Source organism: Microchirus variegatus (assembly GCF_963457635.1).
Source record: "Microchirus variegatus genome assembly, chromosome: 21".
Classification (NCBI taxonomy): Eukaryota; Metazoa; Chordata; class Actinopteri; order Pleuronectiformes; family Soleidae; genus Microchirus; species Microchirus variegatus.
The window spans coordinates 13,270,951-13,291,666 of NC_139822.1; the positions used below are offsets into that span (position 1 = coordinate 13,270,951).

The 20,716-nt window shown below is 41.3% G+C and overlaps 1 protein-coding gene across 1 annotated transcript; it reads right to left on the bottom strand.

Annotated features, from left to right (window-relative positions):
* Nucleotides 1-9,558: 9,558 nt before the first annotated feature.
* LOC310942741 (potassium channel subfamily K member 5-like) lies at nucleotides 9,559-20,067 on the bottom strand (the record flags this gene model as incomplete). Its single annotated transcript, XM_083908170.1, has 5 exons — nucleotides 9,559-10,490; nucleotides 10,733-10,901; nucleotides 11,000-11,166; nucleotides 11,378-11,489; nucleotides 19,882-20,067. 5 exons carry the CDS (start codon nucleotides 20,065-20,067, stop codon nucleotides 9,559-9,561), a joined length of 1,566 nt encoding a protein of 521 aa, XP_083764296.1.
* Nucleotides 20,068-20,716: the final 649 nt, after the last annotated feature.

The following is a 20,716-nucleotide window of genomic DNA, read 5'->3' on the forward strand; positions in this document are numbered from 1 at the left end:
GCCAAAGGGGCGGTGCTCTATCCATATTTCATAATTCATTCATATGGAGCTGCTGTGACACATCCATCGTTAGCATAAAAACACTTGTTTACTTCCGGGTTATAGCTAAGTCAAATGTTTCAAAATAAAAGCGGCACATTTGTGTGCATCATTGTATTTGTTCACAAACAGCAACTCAAATGCTATAGAATAATAAAATCGACACCAGTCAGTATATAAATGCCACACGTGTATGTTCTTTATACACGTTATTTTATTTATTTATTTATAATGTGTTACAGGAACGCTGGTGTTAGGTTGCATTGATATGTTTTTGTCACTAGATGGCGGTAGAGGATAATTATTTCAGACGCACCGCTTGTTCTTATGTCTTTTCTTGACTTCCCAATGTTTTTTCCTTTACATCTGCTCACCCTCAGTTCACAGTTCCTACAAATGTACCAGAACACTGTGTTATGTTTTTACCATTGTTGTTCAGTCTAATCTATATAAATCCCACTCCAAACACATTAATCCATGCAGATTACATCCATTGGTGCTTTGTGTAAATGTATAAGACAAATGTGATCATCGTATTCGTTTGACATTGTTTCTGATTTTATGTTGTTCATTTACATTATTCCTCATTGTGGGATTAATATACGGTTACAGGACGGTTGCAATATAGGTTATGAAATGACTTGTTTTCACACATATGTGCTATCTAGGCCACTGTGTCTCATGCTTGAAGACTTGTGAAGAGTATTACATAAATACTTTACATACTGGGTTGACTTCTCAATGAAGTTTGACTATTTACTGGCCTGGAGTCATTTTTTGTGTGTGTTTGAGCTTGAGCTTGAGCTTGTATTCAATATTGGTCTGTACTTTTATTTATTTATTTATTTGAGTTTCATCGTGAACACAAAAATTCCTTGTTCAGTTTCAGTATTGTCACAATATATGTTTGCATATTCAAAATACAACTTAACTGGAGTCCATCTTTGGAGAAAAATGTCCACTTTCATTTGCAGATTTGGGTATTAGGAAAACTGGACATCCTAAATCAGGGGTCTCAAAGTGGCGGCCCGGGGCCACATGCAGTCCCCCAATCAATTACATGTGGCCCCCCACTTAATATCATGTTATAATGACCACGACCTCGCCGTCTTTTAAACACAGTGTGTGAGGCAGAGCTGCCAGCGAGGTGATAGAATATATGTTTGCTAGCAATGTTTTTATAACAGTAATAATAAGACATTTGGTCATAATTATCCTATTATTAAATGTTTCATATACAACATTCAATTACATCTATAAATACACTTGTTAGGGCCTGAGCCACGAAGAGCAGTGGCCGAAATGGCTCCTGGTACGAATTTTAATTACAGTTGTCCACACTATTATTTATGTAATTTAAAATAAATGTCTGTTTTTGATATTAATACATTAATTTTGCATCATAAATAGTATTATTAAGTAAACTTTTTTCTCTAGGCCGGCCCCCTCTTGACCACAATAGATGCGCATTGGCCCCCAGGTCATTTCGGTTTGAGACCCCTGCCCTAAATTGACCGTTGGTATGAGTGTGAGAGTAGTTTGTCTCTATGGGGCCCCCTGTCAGCTGGAATCAGGGTTACTACGTTTATTCCTCTGTGAACAAACATGAAATCACGTGGTCATCACGACCAGCTATCAATGGCATTGTTCAACACAGTTCAGTGTCTTTTCCCCATCCTTTCCTAAACACTATTTAAAAAGCAATGGGCGTCTTGCCAGCGCACTTCCCGCATGTTGGCCAACAATCCCACTATGCTCTCACATTCAAAACACACACACACAGTGCAGTGCGTGCACTCATAAATAGAAAAATACAAACTCACCTTTGGGGGCTGCCCAAACGTTTCCGGGCCGGAAGGCCGGACACAGAAACTCAGGAAACAATTGGGTGTCAGAGAGGTCCTTGGGTCTGTCTCAGTCACATTTCCCCATCCTGGGCCATTGCTTATTGAACTGCGTTTAGCTGTTTCACAGGCCACAGAAACAACTCTCCATCTGGTTCCCCTTCTTCCTTTGTTGACAAGGGGCTGGCATCATTCTGTCCCAGGATGGACTTGTTGTTGATACACAAAGAGAGATGGCAGTGATATATTAATGCACCGCTGTGTTAGTCACCACGATGGCCAGTAAAGGAAACAGCACGAGTGATGTGTCGCTTTACAGTATATCCTTGAGACACATGAGGTTGGCATTTAAATAAATAAATAAATAAATAAATAAATGTGTGAAAGCATTGTTATATGAATTTTATCGGCATGTATGACACACAATAAACGAGGAGTGTGTTTGCCAGCCTCGCTGTAATTTCATCACAAGTACACTCGACCTCTGCGACACAAACTTGGGACGAAGTAGCGCGGTGTGAAATAGGGAGGCCAGTATGGAAGGGTGTCAGTGTCAGGACTTCTTACATAATCTCCCCCTTCACATGAATTATGTACTCACACAAGACCACACAGTCCAGAGAGGTCACCAGGAGTGTAATGTTATTATATACCTGCCCTAGTTTTACCTAAGAAAGAGACGAGAGAGTGTAAGACATTAAGAAGCATAAACATGTATATTGTCTTACACAAACATATCATTTATTAAAGGTGCATTATGTAATTTGACGTAACGGGTTGCCAGTTACGCCAAAAAAACGAAACCTAAAAGCAACTGGCCATAAAATCCTCCTAATGTGTCACAGAGACTCCGGAATAATGTTGATATAACAAACTGAACTCACCAACAACAACAGTACAGCCAAAATATTTGCATAAAATTTTTTTTTGTTGCAGACTGCAAATCATGTTTTGGCATGTGGCGCCACCTCCTGCCGTCTACCAATCATTGCAGTCAATAGAGTCTCAGCTGCCGAGCAACCACGGGTTGCCAGTTACATCAAAAACCTAAAAGACCTCGGTATTTTGAATTTGAATGTGGTCACCGTTTTTGGCCACATGCTTATTACATATGGCACCTTTAAATATACAGTTTCCATAGATAGTGCGGAGTTAATGGTCACCCAAAAGCATGAAGCTAAATCGAGGTCGAGAGGTTAACTTCCTCAGAAGTGTGTCTTGTGATTTCTCGGAAATGAAAAGAACCAGTGCGAGCCGACCAGACTTTTACTTTTACTTCTTGTGCAATGTACATTTCGCAGAAACCTTTTATTGCTTTATGTCACAGCAAGCACAAGAATCCTTCTTGATACAATCCTCAATAAAACATTTTTATAGCGCATATACAGTACTTGTAGTGTATATAAAAAAATCCCCTTGCAAAATAATAATAATAAAAAAAAAATCAAGCAAGAAATCTGATTAGAGTTTATGAATTATATCATAGACATCATCTGAAATCAGCACATGTGCATTTGAAAGTCTTACATAACTTTATGAATGACTTAAAGACACTAATATAGATCCAAAGGTCAAATAACCATAACTGGGTTGAGTCTTTCGCGACAAATAAAATCTGCTATCTGAACGTTGCAGCAGAATTTTCTAGTTAAATCATCAGCGTGAGTGTGTAGTTTTCGATCTCAAGTCTCCAGATCTTATCAGTAAGGTAGAAGTCAACAAACGTCGAGGAGGCATTTTTTTTTTTATCTCAGAGGAGCAAAGGTCTCCCGACCTCTTGTCGTCATCTTGTAAAATCCCCGCAAACTACTGCGGGGTTTGCAAGTAGGTAGAATGTGTGTGAAGTACAAGCGCAGTTAAAGCGAAGGCGAAGGCAGACTCTGAGATCCTCTTTTACAAGTGAAAAACTGAGAATGAGGGCATTCAAGGTCAGCTGACCGACACTCGTCATAGAGGGAGACGAAGTCTTTACTTCTTTTTAAAAAGACAAAAAGGACAATCATGAGGTAACATGTCCTTAATGCTACCTTGTCCACTGTTCACTGTGATGTTTGGCACCTCACCTAGAACTAATCAATGCTGGAAGAACACAATAAATAAAAGGCGTCTTGCGTGGTGGGCACAAAGTTCAGTGGCGTTGAGCTGCAGAGTGTTTTCCTCTCTCTCTCTCTCTCTCTCTCTCTCTCTCTCTCTCTCTCTCTCTCTCTCTCTCTCTCTCTCTCTCTCTCTCTCTCTCTCACTCTACTGGACTGTACTCACGCGGTTTTACAGTTGGTAAAGACACATTTTATGGGTAATTAAAACTTTCGGAGGAATATAATGTGCCCGAAGGCGAAGTTAATTTTGAAGCCATAATGAATACAACTACAACAATAGCATCCTAAAGAAGAGAATAAACCCTCAAAACTTCCTCTTTAACTTCTCAAGTCTAAAAATAGTGTTCTTGTCTGTGTTTAGTCTGTGTTAGAGTATAACATGTATGTTTTAAACGTCTGTTTTTTAAATTAGATTTCTAAATTACTTTTAACCCTTTAAGGTACACACCAAGAAAAAAGCAAAGGAACATTTTTATTAATTATTTACTCAACTTATGATAACAATAACGAAAATCAATATATATATGTTTTTTTTTTTTTAAATTAGACAGTATTTCAGATACAGGCCTCTACCAAACGGTTGAGATGTCTGTTCATTATAAACCTGGTTTGCATAATTCATTTAAGTACAACATTCAGAACAAGTCACAATAAGTGTTAGCGAGTTCAGCTTGATGCATTTTTCAATGAGATATAGTGACTTAAAGTGTGGTCGACCAAATGGTTGAGTAGTACCTTAAAGGTGCATTATGTAATAAATCTAAAGCAACTGGCCATTAAATCCTCCTAATATGTCACAGAGACTCAGGAATAATGTTCATATAACAAACTGAACTCAGCAACAACAACAGTACAGACAAAATATTTGCAGACTGCAAATCATGTTTTGGCATGTGGCGCCACCTACCGCCGTCTACCAATCATTGCAGTCAGTAGAGTCTCAGCTGACGAGCAGCCACGGGTTGCCAGTTACGTCTGAGCTACAATGGCGGAGAAAACGAAACCTAAAAGTCCTCGGTATTTTGAATTTGAGTGTAGTAACAGTTTTTGGCCACATTCCTACATATGGCACCTTTAAAGGGTTAAAAAATAATGTAATTCCGGTTCTGTTTATTTTTGGGGGTTGGATGTCACTGAGTGCTAACATGAATTATGATATCGTCCAAAAATACCCACGTATGATTCGGAAGAAGATAAATTTCATTTAATTAAAGGTCTAGTGTGTAAGAATTAAAGACATGGCTGCAGATGGAGCACTCACTCCTCCCTTTCCTATGCACTGCAGAGGACTATGGTGGCCCTTGCACACCAGAAAGGATGCCATTCCTCTTCATTTGCTAAGCTTCTGCTGTATGATCTGTTTTTTTTCAAGCTGCTGTAGGAATGTGGAGGTGCAAGTCTGCAAAATGACGGCCCCCATAAAGCAAAGCCCTTACCCAGACTACGTATAAAAGGCTTATTGTAAGGCTATAAAAATGTAATGGTTTGTATTTTAAAGCACTTATACACCTATACAAACATACTTATGAGTAGTAAATTCACTTTCTGCCCCCCCCCCCCCAAAAAAAGTGACACACTGCGCCTTTAAACAACACTGGGCTCAATGTTCGTAGTAAAATTTACATGAAGGATCAAACGTCGGAGTGAGCGACTTGAAGACATAAATGAGGTTTGATTTATGTCGCGCATGGAATCCCGCAGAAACAGGAGACATTCTGTTTCCACCAGACTCAGCACATTTCCACAGCGAGTTCTGTTTTTAGTCTGGTTCAGTAACCATCATCAGTTTTTTTCGAAAAGCTCAACAATGAACATTTATAAGGGCAAAGTCCCATAGCGCCACCCATTCCAGTGAAACATTAATGGTCGAAAGGATAATTAGGCATATTTCGAATTTTTTTTCAAAGTTGTGTTGAACATGCCACCAGACTGAGAGGCAGCATCGCCGCGTAGGTGTTAGGGAGAAAATAATAAAGTTATCAATGGGTTGTTTGCTCAATCATATAAAAAGCTGACATGTATAATTCCCAGTTTATTTTTAGCCTGTGCCACCATCAGCTGACTGGCGTGCACAGGTTAATCTTTTGGCCGATCAGTTAAGTCTCGACATCCTGACTCAAGTTCAGTCAATCGCTGACAAAGCTAATTTGCAGGGTTTGTGTCGCCTATACGTTATCACTTATGTTATATTGTTATTCAAGAATTTTTGATATGCTACACGTGCATTCATTCATTCGTCGTCTCCCACTTTATCCTCCACACGAGGCTCGCAGGTTGCTGGTGCCAATCCCAGCTGACACAGGGTGGAGTACACTATTCTGCCGTGTGACCCCCCCCCCTACACATGCATAATCGTAGATAATAATACAAGTGACTGTGCACTAAGTTCCAAAAGGACATACTTATTACTAGAACTGTGCCTACATTTGTTTTCGCAAGCTGACTTGCTGTTGCATGTCATTTTTATTTTGCACTTGAGCGTAAATGAGCATACTATTTATTTAAGAGTTAAGAGTTACTATGTATTTGGCATTCTGAAGCAAGTAACTACGGAATGTGAGCTGGTCATATGAAGGTGAGAACTTAAAGGGGACATATTATGCAAAATCAACTTTTGAATCATCATTTAAATCCTTATATTTGGGACTCTGGAGGTCCTATCAGTCGGCAAAGTGTGATAAAAAAAATTACTCACTCATGTTTTTTGTGGTCCTCCTCAGTCTAAGTACAGGAGACGAAATGCGCGATGTTGACTTCTGTGGTCACTGGGACGTCACAATGCGCTAAATTCCTGGAATTGTTGTCTCGCGAGAGTGCTGGCGAGGGCCACAGTATCCAAAAATCAGAAGAAAAGTTCTATTCTTGGCTCCACAGTGTAGCACAGAGTTCTACACAAACTTCCAGCCTCAGGGGATTTATCTGTCCAGCGGATGCATGTTATATATGACGGCATTTTGCCTACTAGAGCCTGCAAATGATCACTTTTCCAAATGCTAACTGCTGTTAGCTCCCAGTAGCCTCTGTGGCTGATGTCATTTCCTGTCCCGTAAGTTTCGTTTTACTTTTAAGGTGGACCTAAAGAGATACTACTGAGCAGAGCGTTCTGAACAGGGCTGTTTTGGCAGGGTGATTGAACTGCTGTGGTGCTTCATCCTTATGGTATGTTGACCAAATCATGTCACAGACATGTTCATTAGGACACCAAGGAACTCTGTTAACTTGCAGAAATAGGGTATACATTTTATATTTATATTGTGACAAGTATTTATATTATTACTATTATACTAATGTCTGTCATATGTCATATTTATAAATTTTTTTATACCCCTTTAAACATACAACACAAACTGACAAGTCTCCCAGAAAAATGGCCAAAACAGATGCAGAGATGCAAAGGCCAATCTCTTGACCTTTAGTCCCAATGGGTCAAACTCCAAAAATACTCAATCATACTTTCTCATAACATATCTCAAGTGTACCTTCCGCTGAGCTGAATGCTAACATCATGCTCCGTTTACTAAGGATATCATTTTAAGAAACCAACATCAATGCAATGATCACAAAAACTCAAGTTTTATTAAATGTTTATTTTTCATGAAATATACAGTTTTGTCACTTACAATACAAACGTTGACAAAAAGGAATAATTTAATCATAAAAAAAAGAAGAAACTACAACACAACCATAATGGAGTTTTTACACAATGGAGCAACATTGACACAAATTTACACTACACAAACAGACAATGGGTTAAACCAGCCTAACCTGCTCTTAGATAGTGATCTGGAGACACGCTTCAGTTTGGACAATAGTACCACAGCTGCATCACAATGCAACACTAAGATGTCCAGGAAAAAAACAGTGAAAATGAGAGGGGAGGGTTTGAATTCTTACAAAAATGGTCCCTATGGTGAACTATGCAGAAATAGAAGAAGGGAAAGAAAAACACCCAGTGTGAAAGATTACACCTTTTCAGTGATTTACTACAAAGCACATTCCACAGATGTTTCATCATACTAAGTATCCTCTCTGCTTTGCAGTGGATTTAGGACATTTTCATTCGCGAGCAGTCATCCATAAGGCTTTAGGAGTCAGGTAGTGTGGCCCGTGGCTTTAATGGAAGTATAGTTTCCAACATTACAGAACCTGGCATGAATGAGAGGACTTGTTTGAAATGTGTTTTTTTTTTTTTTTTGCCACTCAGAGTAACACTGTTTCTTTAAGGTTTTGTGTGCAAGTTTAACATGTGCAAATGGCAGTAAGTTAGCAGGGGCAGCTTACGGAACTCTTACGAAAGACATCGGACATCATACGCTGGGAAACGCTATACAAAAAATTGGAGAGCCCCGATGCTGCCGACTGAGTCTCTGATGACAGAAGCGTGCGTCAAACAGAGCATCGATCCGTTACAAGTTAACCTTGGCTGCTTGTCACACGCCACACTTCAGTCATTCAATGCCAGTGCGAGCCCCACAAAGGCAAACAAGTAGCAAGGCCACGTCCTGAGCTGAGCTGTGGCTACCGATGGGCCTCCAGCCAACATTTACATGGCAAATACAATGAAAATTTAAAAAGAGACGGAAAGTGAGACTCTTTTTGCTGCGAACGTTTCACTCCCCCCCGTTAAGTGTTGCCATGGCAGAAGGCACGGAATTGACACGCGGTCGGTGAAATATGCATCGACAGAGGTTAATAGTGTATTCTGTATATGTATACTTGCAAAGCTGACTTTACAGATATTTGAAAAGCTCGGAACAGGAGTACAAAAGAAAAAAGATAGAAACCGTCTCACTGGCAGAAAATTGAAACTCTGGACTTCTATGCCGTCTGTTCAGTGATGACCTCTAGTGCAGTCATAAACATGTTGCATACAGTAAAAAAAAAGAGAAAAGAACAAACAAAAAGACACAATATTCACAATATAAACAAATGAAATACCAGAGGCCCATAACCCTTACTTTAATTACATTTTCTTCAAGGACAAATGTTTGGCTCAGGTTTTAAAGACAGTCTGAAATGGAGTGGACTTAAAATTGTCCTCATTTGGTGGAATTGTGCATTGGGAAGACATATTTACCCTTTATTTATTTAAATAAAAAAAAACTACTTTGTCCTTCATTTCAATAAATACTATTAAAACACCAATATGGTGAATAAATACGGAAGAAACTACGTCATTTCCACATAATTCCTTATCAGCCCATGAGCTAAAAACACACTCATGATAATCAGTTCTTGGTTCGGACATAGCAATAAAATATGTAGCATATCATTCCTCAAACTGTATCACTGACAGAAAGAGAGCAACTGTTGAATACTCATGGGGTTATTTATACGTCTTGCTTTAAAGTCCATTTTCATCTGGATGTTAGACATCATTTGTTCAAGAGTTTACAGGAAGTTCATCTTTTAAATGAGGAAATGATCTTGTTGTCGTCTCATGATCCGACCTCGAAAAAGTGCAACGGGGGGGTCATCTGATCTCCATTCAAATGGTTCACATTAGAATTCCACCGACAACCAAAGTCAACAGCAGGTGACTGGTAGGTTGTGTCGACTTGTAGTTAACGAATTATAACTCAAGACTCTGTATTGTCTTCCTTTGCGTACTCCTCTACAAGTTTCTCGTAGGAGTGTTCGGAACCGTCGCTTGTGAACACGGACCCTTCAGATTCGGAGCCCTGCTCCTCCTTGGAACTCGTTTCAATGTTTTCGTCGCACGTAGTAATGGAGAGTTTCGCTTTGGAGTCGTCGTCGTCATCTTCCTCCTCCTCCTCCAAGTTATTGCTGAGGAAGTTTTCCTCATCGATAAAAGTAATGTTAGCATTTTGGAATGTTAAGGGATGGTACTCTTTAGATTCCCACGTCCTTCGACCGCCTGCTCCGCACTCTCCCATCCCCTGTTTCTCAAGGTCCACGTCCTTATCAAGTTGGTTCTCATACATCTGGTCCTGGTCTAGTTCTAGGTCACCCTCTACATGATCTTCCGTTAGCAGCAAACCGTTGTCCGAGCCCAGGAGGTAGTTCTTGGACTTTGAAAAAGCGACAGTGACACGGTCACTGAAACTGTAGCGTCTCTTTTGGCGTGGCGAGCGGTCCAGACTGAGGATGGTGTGCGTGTTCAGCGTTGCGGCGTCGTTGCAACTCTTGGACCGATTGTAATCTTTGGACTTGGCCGCGGCGTTGCTCGCGATCCTGTCCTCTTTCTTGCTGCCGATCTGCTTTATCAAGTCGTTGTAGCCTTCCTGCTTCTTGGACAGAAAGCTGAAGATGTTGACGTCATTAGGAGTGGGTGGCAAACGGGGGGAGGCCTTGTGCGACTCTTTGTACTGTCGGAGCTCATCCAGCGATAGCTTGCGCAGCTTGCGGCGTTTCTTCAGCGCCTTGTGAGCCTCAATAACCATCCGCACTTTCCAGTTGAAGAACAAAGAAAGCCAGGCCAAGCCCAGGTAGATCCACACTTCCACAAAGTAACGGTACAGAGTTGGGTATTCTTTATTTGGCTCCACACCTGCAGGACAGAACAAATCTGGTCAAAACCGACAGATAAAGTTCTTACGAAAGTCAAGTGAGGGATAAAGGTTTCCTCTTGTTATCATGTGACTGGGTCAATCAAAAGAGATTAACGATAATTACATTCCCTTTTACAACTTAATGTGATTGCTCATGTGATTCAGCACAACATGGCAAATGTTCAAGGCCATCAAGGGTGTAAAGCTTTTAAATGTGAAAAAAATAAATAAAAATAATTACCTGCTACCAAATCCCCAAATCCAATTGTGGTCAAGGTGACAAATGAGAAGTACAAGCCTTCGACGTATGACCAACCCTCCTGGGACATAAATACAAAAGGTGGAAGTACTAGATGGACCAGCACACCCCAGAGGAGAAATATGGCGGTGCAGGTGAACTGAGCCTTTCTCTGGAAAAGGAAAACAAAGAACCATTGTTTCAAGGAGCATTATTTTTTTTAAATACCCCAAACACATTTACAAGATATTGAAGTCCGTATTGACTTACCAGTGAAAATCCTTTCTTTGTTAGATACTGGCCCAGGTGCTTGGCTCTGCCACCGAAGAACTTCCCCAGCTCACTGATCCAGGTAAGACACAAAGGCACACCGAAGAGCCCATAGAAGATGCAAAATACACGTCCTGCTGGTGTTTTGGGGGCGATGTTTCCATATCCTTTGAAAATAAATAGACAGGTGGTTTAAAAGGACAGTTTTTGCAGTAATTTAGTAGCAAAACAAACAATTTAATGCATTAAAACCTACTTCTTTAGTCGGGCCCTCTGTATGCATGTTTAAGCCATTAAGAGATACATTTTATTGTCATTTAAACACTCAAAAAAAAAACATGTGACAGATCAGATATGTCACTGGTGAAACATCCTTACCGATGGTGGTGATAACGGTGGCAGCAAAAATGACAGCATTTGGCCAGTTCCAGTTGTTGAAGGTCTTGCTGCCAGTTATAGTGACCCCTTGGCCTGCAGCATCAGACACCGCCTTGAGAAAAAGAAAAAAATAAAGAGCGAAAAGGTGAGATGAGGACATTTTAAATTCAGAAATAAATGAACAAAAAGAACACTTTTAATTGGCAGTTATAAAAGAGGGCTAATCTGGCTAATCTGGCTAATCTGGCTATGCAAGGAAAACAGGAAGTTGGTTGTGTGCAAGTGCCATTTCTTCCGACCACATCCTTCCTACGATATATTTCGATCATATCTCAAGTAGCACTGATGAGCTGAGACAACACTTGCGGCACCCTGGTGAGTCGCCATTAACCTGAGGGCTCAGCATTTCCAAGAACTGCTTACTTTTGTAGGGAAACAGGAAGGCAAGTGCTGCATCCCTAAACAGCGATATGTGGATTAAGAAGCACCAGGGGGTCGTTCAGTGGCTTCCCTCTCTTAAGTTTGTTTTGCTTTTTCCCCGAGATCCAAACATTAATTAACAGTATCATGTTGTGTTTATTCGTCTCCAACCACCTTGGGGGCATGTCATAGCCTACATCGGCTCACTCTCGCATTCGATTTTTACTTGAAATCCAAACGGGGGACAAAAAAATAATTCCTAACCCAATGTGTGCTTGAGCAGCCACAACAGAAACTCGAGTGCCCCTCTTGGGTATTCGCAAACACTTGGCCATGTGTGCCGGGACGAAGCATTTCCCCCCACACCAAAGTTATTCTTTCTCCAAATGTGCTGGGAGGAGGGGAAAAGTGCAAGGGTTGGCAAAATCCACATAAGCCCTAAAGTACTAGAAGATGCTTGGTTGTTTAATAATAACAGGTCTGTGACAGTTCTGCAGTGTAATTACCAGCACGAGGGGAGGCCATTCTTTTGTCTGCTGAAACAACATCATTCTTCCTCTGGGGCTTGAGGATGACAGTAGTGACCAAGTTTGTGTTCAGACCATGACTGGAAATTAAAGAGGGAAAAACCTCAGTCGAGTGGATAACTGCGCTGCCTGTGCTTCTGGATTTGATTTGACGGTCCCTCATGACAGTTTCGCTGCATCTGTAATGGCTGCTGTATGGGATGAACTTAACTCATGGGACATTTCAAGACAAAATAAATACTATTCAGGGAATTCTTTGAATACCCCAACAGTGGACGTGCTCAGGCTTAAAGTCCTGTTTGTCCCTACTGACCTGATGAAGTCGACAGTGTCTAAGGGGCTGACATTAACAGAAATGACATGTCTCCAGTGCAGAAAGTGTCCATTTCTACATTCTCCCATTATAAGCAGTAGGTGTCGCCAGTTTCCACTGCAGGAGAATTAACATGTAGCGTATCTAAACTTCAAAATTGACGAAAGACATTGAGCCAAGCTGTAATTCAATTGAAGTTGCAGCCTCCTCATCGGTGCACATGTGCCTGATGTTTCCGTCCGCAGACTCACGGAGCACAGAGGCCTGACATTCAATCATGTGATTTTTGTTAGTGGACATTCAATCTGATCTCATGACTCCTTTTCTGCAGCGGATTCCTCTCCACCTCACTCACATACAGTATTCCCCACAGCAACATGAAAAAACAGATTTAGTTTGCCTGTTCATGCCTGTGATATGCTGTCTCCTATGGGTTCTAATTCTTTTTTTCTTTTTTTACTTTAGCATAATTCCAAAAGTTAAGGGCAGATCACATCAAATTTTACTTATATAGCCCACAATTTCAAAACACAGTTAGCCTCATGGGGCTCCACATGGTTGGTAACATCCTCTGTCTTTAGACCCTCGACTATAGAGTAAGGTAAAACTACCAGGGAAAAAACCCTTATAATGATATGGATTAACTTTTTCTAGGGAAGTGGGCTTACAGGAAAAGGAAGAAAGGATTCGATTTTGGTGATCTGTTTGCACTCTCCGAGTGCTTTCTCTACGTCTGTAAATGTGTTATTTTTGTTGTTTTTTTATTAACAACCCCTGTCCTTAGACCCTTGACCAGGGTAAGGAAAAACTACCAGGGGAGAAAAACTCTAAGAATGATATGGATTAACTTTTTCTGGGGAAGTAGGTTTACAGCCTGAGGAAGAAAGTATTCAGTTTTTGGTGATCTTTTTGTGCTCTCCAAGTGCTTTCTCTAATTCTGTAAATGGGTTTTTTTTTGTACCGTGAAAGAAGAAGAAAATCGTGCAGTGTCTGAGTGACAGACATTTACTTAATCCGTTTTTCACTTTAGATTTATGAACTTTTCTATTCGTTCATGAATGCACAACTTTTACTTGGCAATATTTCTATTCCAGACTATTTCCATTCAGGCCTCTTTTTTTATGTCCATATTGAAAGTGCACACATAACAGCTGGATGGAAACATACTTAGTGATTCATTAATTCCTCCATTGCAGCCAACGTGAAATCTGAACGCAACCCCCCCCACCCCCACCCCTCCCACACCGTCTGAAAATTATTACTTAAACAGTTTGAGGTTCGCCCTGCACCTTACTCTAGTATTATGAGGGCAGCTTGCACATGTTTGGTCTGATAAAAAGTGCTGAAGACTGAAACATGCACAATGCTGACTCAAAGGAACACAATGACAATGGACTGCGCTCTCCAATATAGGAACGAGAAGGAAGGTGACCTTTAAGACTAAATGGTCAAAAGGTAGATTATAGAGAAGCAAATATAATGTGATACAACCTAAAAGTGTGTCAAAGTGGGCCTTAACCAGATCGGGGGAGAATTGTTATTCTGGTGGCTTCACAAATCTAACCTCAGGACAACTGCACGATAAACCGCATCATTCGATGACTAAACATTTGCTGGGTAATTCATAAAATATGGACCAGATGAAATCAAGTGTCAAGAGCCAGTGACTATAGACCACGAGACAGTGACCATATTTTTCATGCTTCACAAACCGTTTTTCTTGTTGATGTCAAATTTAGTTGTGGCGAAAAAACTATAAATGAGACTGTTTAATAAAGAAAATGCTTCAAAAAAACATTTTACCAGGATAACTCAAAACGTATATCAGTGGTGCAAGTCCACACTGATTGATGAAATGTTACCAGTGCTTTAAAAAAAACGCAACATTCCCAAATATGCCGTCAGTTCCAAGTTGCAGTAAACAGAAGACAGGATGGACAGCTGTTTTCAGACATGCACTGAAGTCAGAGAATTCTCTGTAGAGGCTGCACAACGTGAACACTAATGTCTTGCAAAAGTCGCACTGGAGATTCTACATGGATTCTCCTGCAAGATCCCTAGTAGTGAGCTCTCAAAGTGGGCACATGGGAGAATGCAGCAGGAGGTCCACGGCTAGTGAACGGGCAAGTGTCCTGCTGTCGTGAAGGCATCTCACCCAGCCACCGTCCTGCCGAGTTCATCGCATGTGAACAGCAAACTCCAGAGAGTCCAAAACCCAAATATCTCTGGACGGTCCCCAGAATTTGGCTGCAGAGAGAGAGACACTGACAGAGTAGGAAACACAAGACCTCTGAAGACACTTGGAATTTTCCTATTTTTGGGTCCGTCGCATATTCCGGAAAAATAAAATCAATTAGAACGGCACTCGCTTGGCTGCCGACGCCTGGAACGGCCCACTTAACCACATCTGCACCAAAAACTATGACTCATTCCCCCAAAATATGTATAACACAAGTTTTATATAGTGTTTTTTTCCCCATACAAACAGCTGAAATACAGATGATCTTGGCCACTTTAAAACACTTGTATTAGGGTTTTCCTTACTTGTCATCGTGTGCCCTCTTATCAAAATGTCTATAATGTTTTGACACCCGTTGTATAACAGGTAAATGTTGCAAGCTACATGATCTGCAGACATTCAATGATGCACACTTCTATCAAGGAAGGTTAATCTTTAAAAGGTAATACAAGAATAGACAATCATTTCCTCCTTCGGGATCCTTAGTTTGACCTCTTTTCACCTCCGATTTCTTGCCATCGGTGTTGCCCATTTCTAGAAAAATCCCTGCAACCGTGCAATACGCCAACTGCCATAAAACACAAAAGAAGCCAAACCATAACAGGTCGTGCTTCTGCGGAAGTGAAAGTGTTGCTAAACTGCTTGGATCAGCAGTTCAGTCAGCCACTGTCACATTGTGATAACCAGTAAAAAAAAAAAAACCACAGTGACGAACTGCTAACAATTATCAGGGGGTCCCAATATACAACCATCCAGGTCCTGGTACTTTTCCACTTCCAGCAAACAGTTGCTCGTGCAAACCATTGACTGACTTGCCTATAATGAAGTCACTCAAAACCTTTCCACATCATTAGACATTGATTTCTGATAGGGAGGTTTGTGTACACTACTCACAAATTCCAGCACACAGTATGTTTGAACTTTAGGGGGGAGATAACGCAAGACATGGAAAATTTGGTCAACTTTGTGTGATTTAACCCAAAAGCACGTCTTCACAAATTAAGAAAAAAAAGATGTTAATTAAGACAATAATTTAACGCGTTTTTCCAAGACATTAAAGGGAACGACCTGTAAAACCCAGAGAAAGCGAAACAATTTTTATCTTCCATCTGGTTGACAGATGTAATATCATTAACAGATTTGTGTGAGGCTTTAAATCACGCTGCGTGAAATCGCAAGGCTTGCTTCATTAATGCCACATGTTAATTTCCTTGATTCTCATAATAATAACAATAATAATTCGGTATTGTCGCATTCCTTGCTAAACTAGGTCAAAGCTCTTCAACAGTGCAGTGTCACTGCACAGTGCATGCAGTCATCTGGGCCTGAAGTAAATAAAGTTTTTTTTTGTGTCGAGCTAATTAATAGTCCAAACCTAAATCGCATGATGTCAAAAACACCCACTGCTACCTAACAAAAAATTCAATTTTCCTCTCCTGTCACACTTTTCAAAAAGAAGAAGTAAAGACTTTAAGATAGCGGGGCCCTGCGTCGTACACTTGTCACATGACTAAATTCACTTTACCCAGAGAAACAGTGCGCTACTTCATCCAACTACGCTCTCATTCGCGACCAGGGGCCACGGTTCGCCCTTGAGCATGTGACGGCAGCGGGTCGACAAACAGCGTCTCATTTGACTACACAAACGTGGTCTTCAGGTCACGTGCGACGAAAGGAATCATGCGCGTAAGTGGAAACCACCAAAACACAGTGTTCTTCAGTGAACAAAAAAAAAAAGAGGCAACAAGTGCAACGAAAAGCTGCACCGAGGAAGAGGCCAATTAGGGAAGGTCTGAGGTTTGACCCCAATATTTTGGCCTAATTCAAGGCTTTGACAGGATTTAGAGTGTTCCCTTTGCAGAATTTGATCTACTGCTCTATTTCAACCAGTATGCTTTTGGTTATCGTCAGAAAAAACAATTGCTTATCTAGTAAAAAATGATAGTGCTATTAGGTTATTTGTAGCGCTGCTATTTTCTTTTAATAAACAGAGCGCTCCAGTTCGACTGTAGGCTCGCTAATGCCGCTAAAAGGAGCTAATGCAGCTAACGGAGCTAACTGGTAAACGGGGCCTGGACTCCGGTGTCGCGGCACGTAAACATGACGTCATGCGCGTGTTTTTCACGGTCAGTCTGTCGTCACGGAAACACGTCGCGCGTTAGCGTTGATGCCGTTTTTTGACGACACTATAAAAATAAGAATAGATTGGGCGATCGTCACATTAGACGGTTAGTTCTAGTCAAATTTAAGACTTTTTAAAACGTTTTAAGACCATAATGAATACAATTTGAGACCCATTTCAAATCCGTACTGGCAAAAAAGTACAAAAGACATGAAGGAAAATTGGAACCACAAATTGTTGAACTTGCAATGCGGCTTAGCTGTGGGCTTTCATGAAGTTTTCTCCGCTGCTATGCTAAGCTGTAACACACCGCGGCGCGTGCACAGCACACTAGCTAGCGGTGCTCGATAAATTCTTACCGGGCAGCACAGGTGGCCTACTTAAGTTCCGTGTTGTAGTTATTTTATCGCATCCTCAAAAAAAGAAACATTTCAAAACGAGACCGAAGTTTATGCATGTTTTGAATAATTTTAAGACCTTTCAAAATTGTATTTAAGACCTTTTATGAAATTTTAGGAGAATTTAGGAGAAGACATTTTAAGGCCTTAAATTCAAATTATTGGATTGGAAACTACCTTTTTTCCACATCGGATACAAGCTGAAACGTTTTTGGAAGCGTTGATGGATAATTTGAGAGGGAGCACTTTGTTGTGAAGCTAAACCACTGATTTCTTTCTATTCCTTATTCACATGAAAACAATAATATTAATGAATTATTGTTCCGAGTCATGCGTGTTGATCGGAGTTGTGATTCAAGGTCTGGGTGTGGACCTCGGAGGATTTGAAAGCAGACCCCGGCACTCGTCCATTTGAGAATGGCTGGTCTAGATTACTTCTGTACTGACGAACAATGAACAGGTACCGGTTCTTGTTACCAAACAGCAGTCTCTAAATCTATCATACAGCTGAATCAAACATTACTTTTATGACACTCTCTCTCTCTCACACACACACACAGTTTACCCCCCCACTGAGTTTTTATGGCCACTTCTCAAGAGCCAACATTGATGGGCTATAAAATACAATCTTTAAAGTGTGACCACTTCAAGGGTCCAATAGTTAATAGTAAACTCCTTGTTAATAAAACAGAGACTAACTTTAACAGCACTGTCGCCTTCTCTTGTTAAGCCCGCGTATATCTTTTAATTGTTAACAACCCTCGGCATAGTTTCCACAGTGGAAACCCAATAGAATCTCTGCCGCCGACACAAATGAGGCTGGTAAAACCTAACCTCGACGGCAATATACCGCACATGGCTCCGCTTTAATATACTGACTCTGGAGCAATTGCAGCAGGTGCCTTGGCAAACTCCAGCAGAGGAAAAACACTGGAAAACCTAAAAATCTACTGTGATGGCGTCAAGAATCTTAACCGGACTGCGACTGAGGGAAAGGCTTAAGACTTCATATGCATATACAGGTGGAAAAAAAGTAGCCTTTAGATTGTCAAACAGGAACTCATTTGGCCTCTGCTGAGTGGCCTCTTTAAGAGTTCAACCAAAGATTACAACAAGCCAGTCAGCTGTTGTTGCACACAGCAGCAACCGTCAGAGGTAATATTCCAAAATCTCTCAATGATTAGGTCTCTGAAGCAGATTTGGCCACTGCAGGTTTTTTTGGCTGTTACAGAACTGTGGCGTCGGTGGGGGGAAGGTTCAGGAGCGTATCCCTTTCAGTCCTTTGAGAAGAGAAAGAAGGAAGCAGATGGAGGGGGTAGAGAGAGGGGGATAATAAAAAAACAAAAAAAAACTCCCCAATAGTAGTGTGGCCCCAAAGAGGGGAACAGGTTGAGACATGTTTCTGGGCACAAGTCGGTTAAACCCCCCCCCCCCAAATAAAAATGATGAAGAAGAAGGAAAGAAAAGGCATAACTTCCTTGTCTTTATACAAAAGGGACCACTGTCAGGAGGTGGAGGTGTTTCCGCCGTAATGGTATGCCCCACAAACCACTGCAAGTGTTGTCTTACAAGTAATCATTGAATGTGCACATTTCAAGGAAGTGGACACAGAGCACCTGTAAATCATGATTCGTCACGATGCGTTTAAAGCCCTGGAGGTCAATGACACCACATTTACGGCTGGTTATAAGAATTTGGCTGACTATGATGATTTTTTTCTATGGACGATGCCAAGTTTCGTCTATTAGGAATTAAGGCAGGTGATTGCCGATAAATGATCTCAAGTTTCCTTCCATAATGTGTATAAAGTAACAACTGCTGCACATGCTTACATAACCTAAACACCACGCAAAAACACATGGATTTCATGGTCTGTCTTTTCAGTTGACGTCAACAACTTTCTTGTTTGGGGATAAATAAACTTTGTCCGTCTATGGAGCCATCCGTCTCGCACACAAAATTTATGAATGGAAAAATAACGTTTGGGTGCACTCGGCAGTCGCCAAGACAATAATCGGCCCAATACTGAAAAAAAATATATTGGTCCAAGTGATCGGTCGACCTTAAAGTGGAACACCGTGTCCCGCAGCTGTGCAGACTGACCCCTTCACACATCTGGTTATCACTATCACTTGCTCCAGACACTGTTTGCAGAAGAATCATCTATAGGCAATAAAAGAATGAGGATCCGCATTCATAAAGTGTCTGCCAGAAGATAGATAGGGAGTTGGGTGCAGACTGGGACTGAGAGTGGGTGTGTTGACCCACAGAGATGACAAACATGTCATTCCACAGAGTTTCTCCAAGTGTGTGTTGAGCAGACACACACACACACACACACATAGCAGCAGCAGCAGCAGCAGCAGCTGTGGCTCATCATGTGTCACTCCCTCTCATGTTAGTCAGTGCACACAAACTTCACTTGCAAACGTGTTGTTGTTCTTTTTTTTTTTTTTTTACACAGAGTTTGAGAGCATGTCCATACCTCTAGGATTCTGTCCAAATCATCTTTCGTCAGACACGGGTAGTCCTCAAGTATCTTATCCTTCTGGTCTCTATATTGCTGTGCGGCCGACTTCCAGTTGGGCTCCTCCAGGACTTGAAAAATAGCCGCCCCAATGGACAGGTAGAAAATAACGGCAGAGGTCAACAAGGGCCCTTTATCTACCATACTTTATGTACAATGACTCAACTCGGGAGAACGCGGGAGAAGGAGGGAGGGAGAGGGGGGGATGATAGACAACGGCAGCCGAAAAGTTACGCGGGTCTCATCCTCAGCAGGTCTTTTTTTTTTTTTTTTTTTTGAAGCCCTCTACAAAGTGTTTCAGTCCTTCACCCGCGCGGTGGCTCGGGAAAAGCGCGTGAGACGTGCCGCAGCAGACAGCATCGGCGCTCGAGACATAACCGTGGGGTGGCGGAGGCGAAAGATGAGCGCGAGCGAGCGCACGCCGTAGTAAGAAACCCCCCCACCTCAACAACAACAACAACAACAAAAAAAAAAAGCGAAAACGAAGACGACAGCAGCTGCAGCGGCTCGACCCACTACTGTCTCCACGTGCGCAGCCGCGAGGACGACTGGCTGCTCTAGTACTCAACTCAACTGTGAACCCGGGGGGGGGGGGAGGAGAGGAGAAGATCCGCCCAACAAAAAAAAAATAGAGCAAGTGGGAACCCCCACCCACTCTGCTTGTCTTTCTTTTTTTAAATACAGGTGTTTCTATGGAGGACCCGACCTGACATATTAATAAATAAATAAATAAATAGATTGAAAAATAAATAAATAAATAAATACAGGAATAAATAAATAAATAAATAAATGA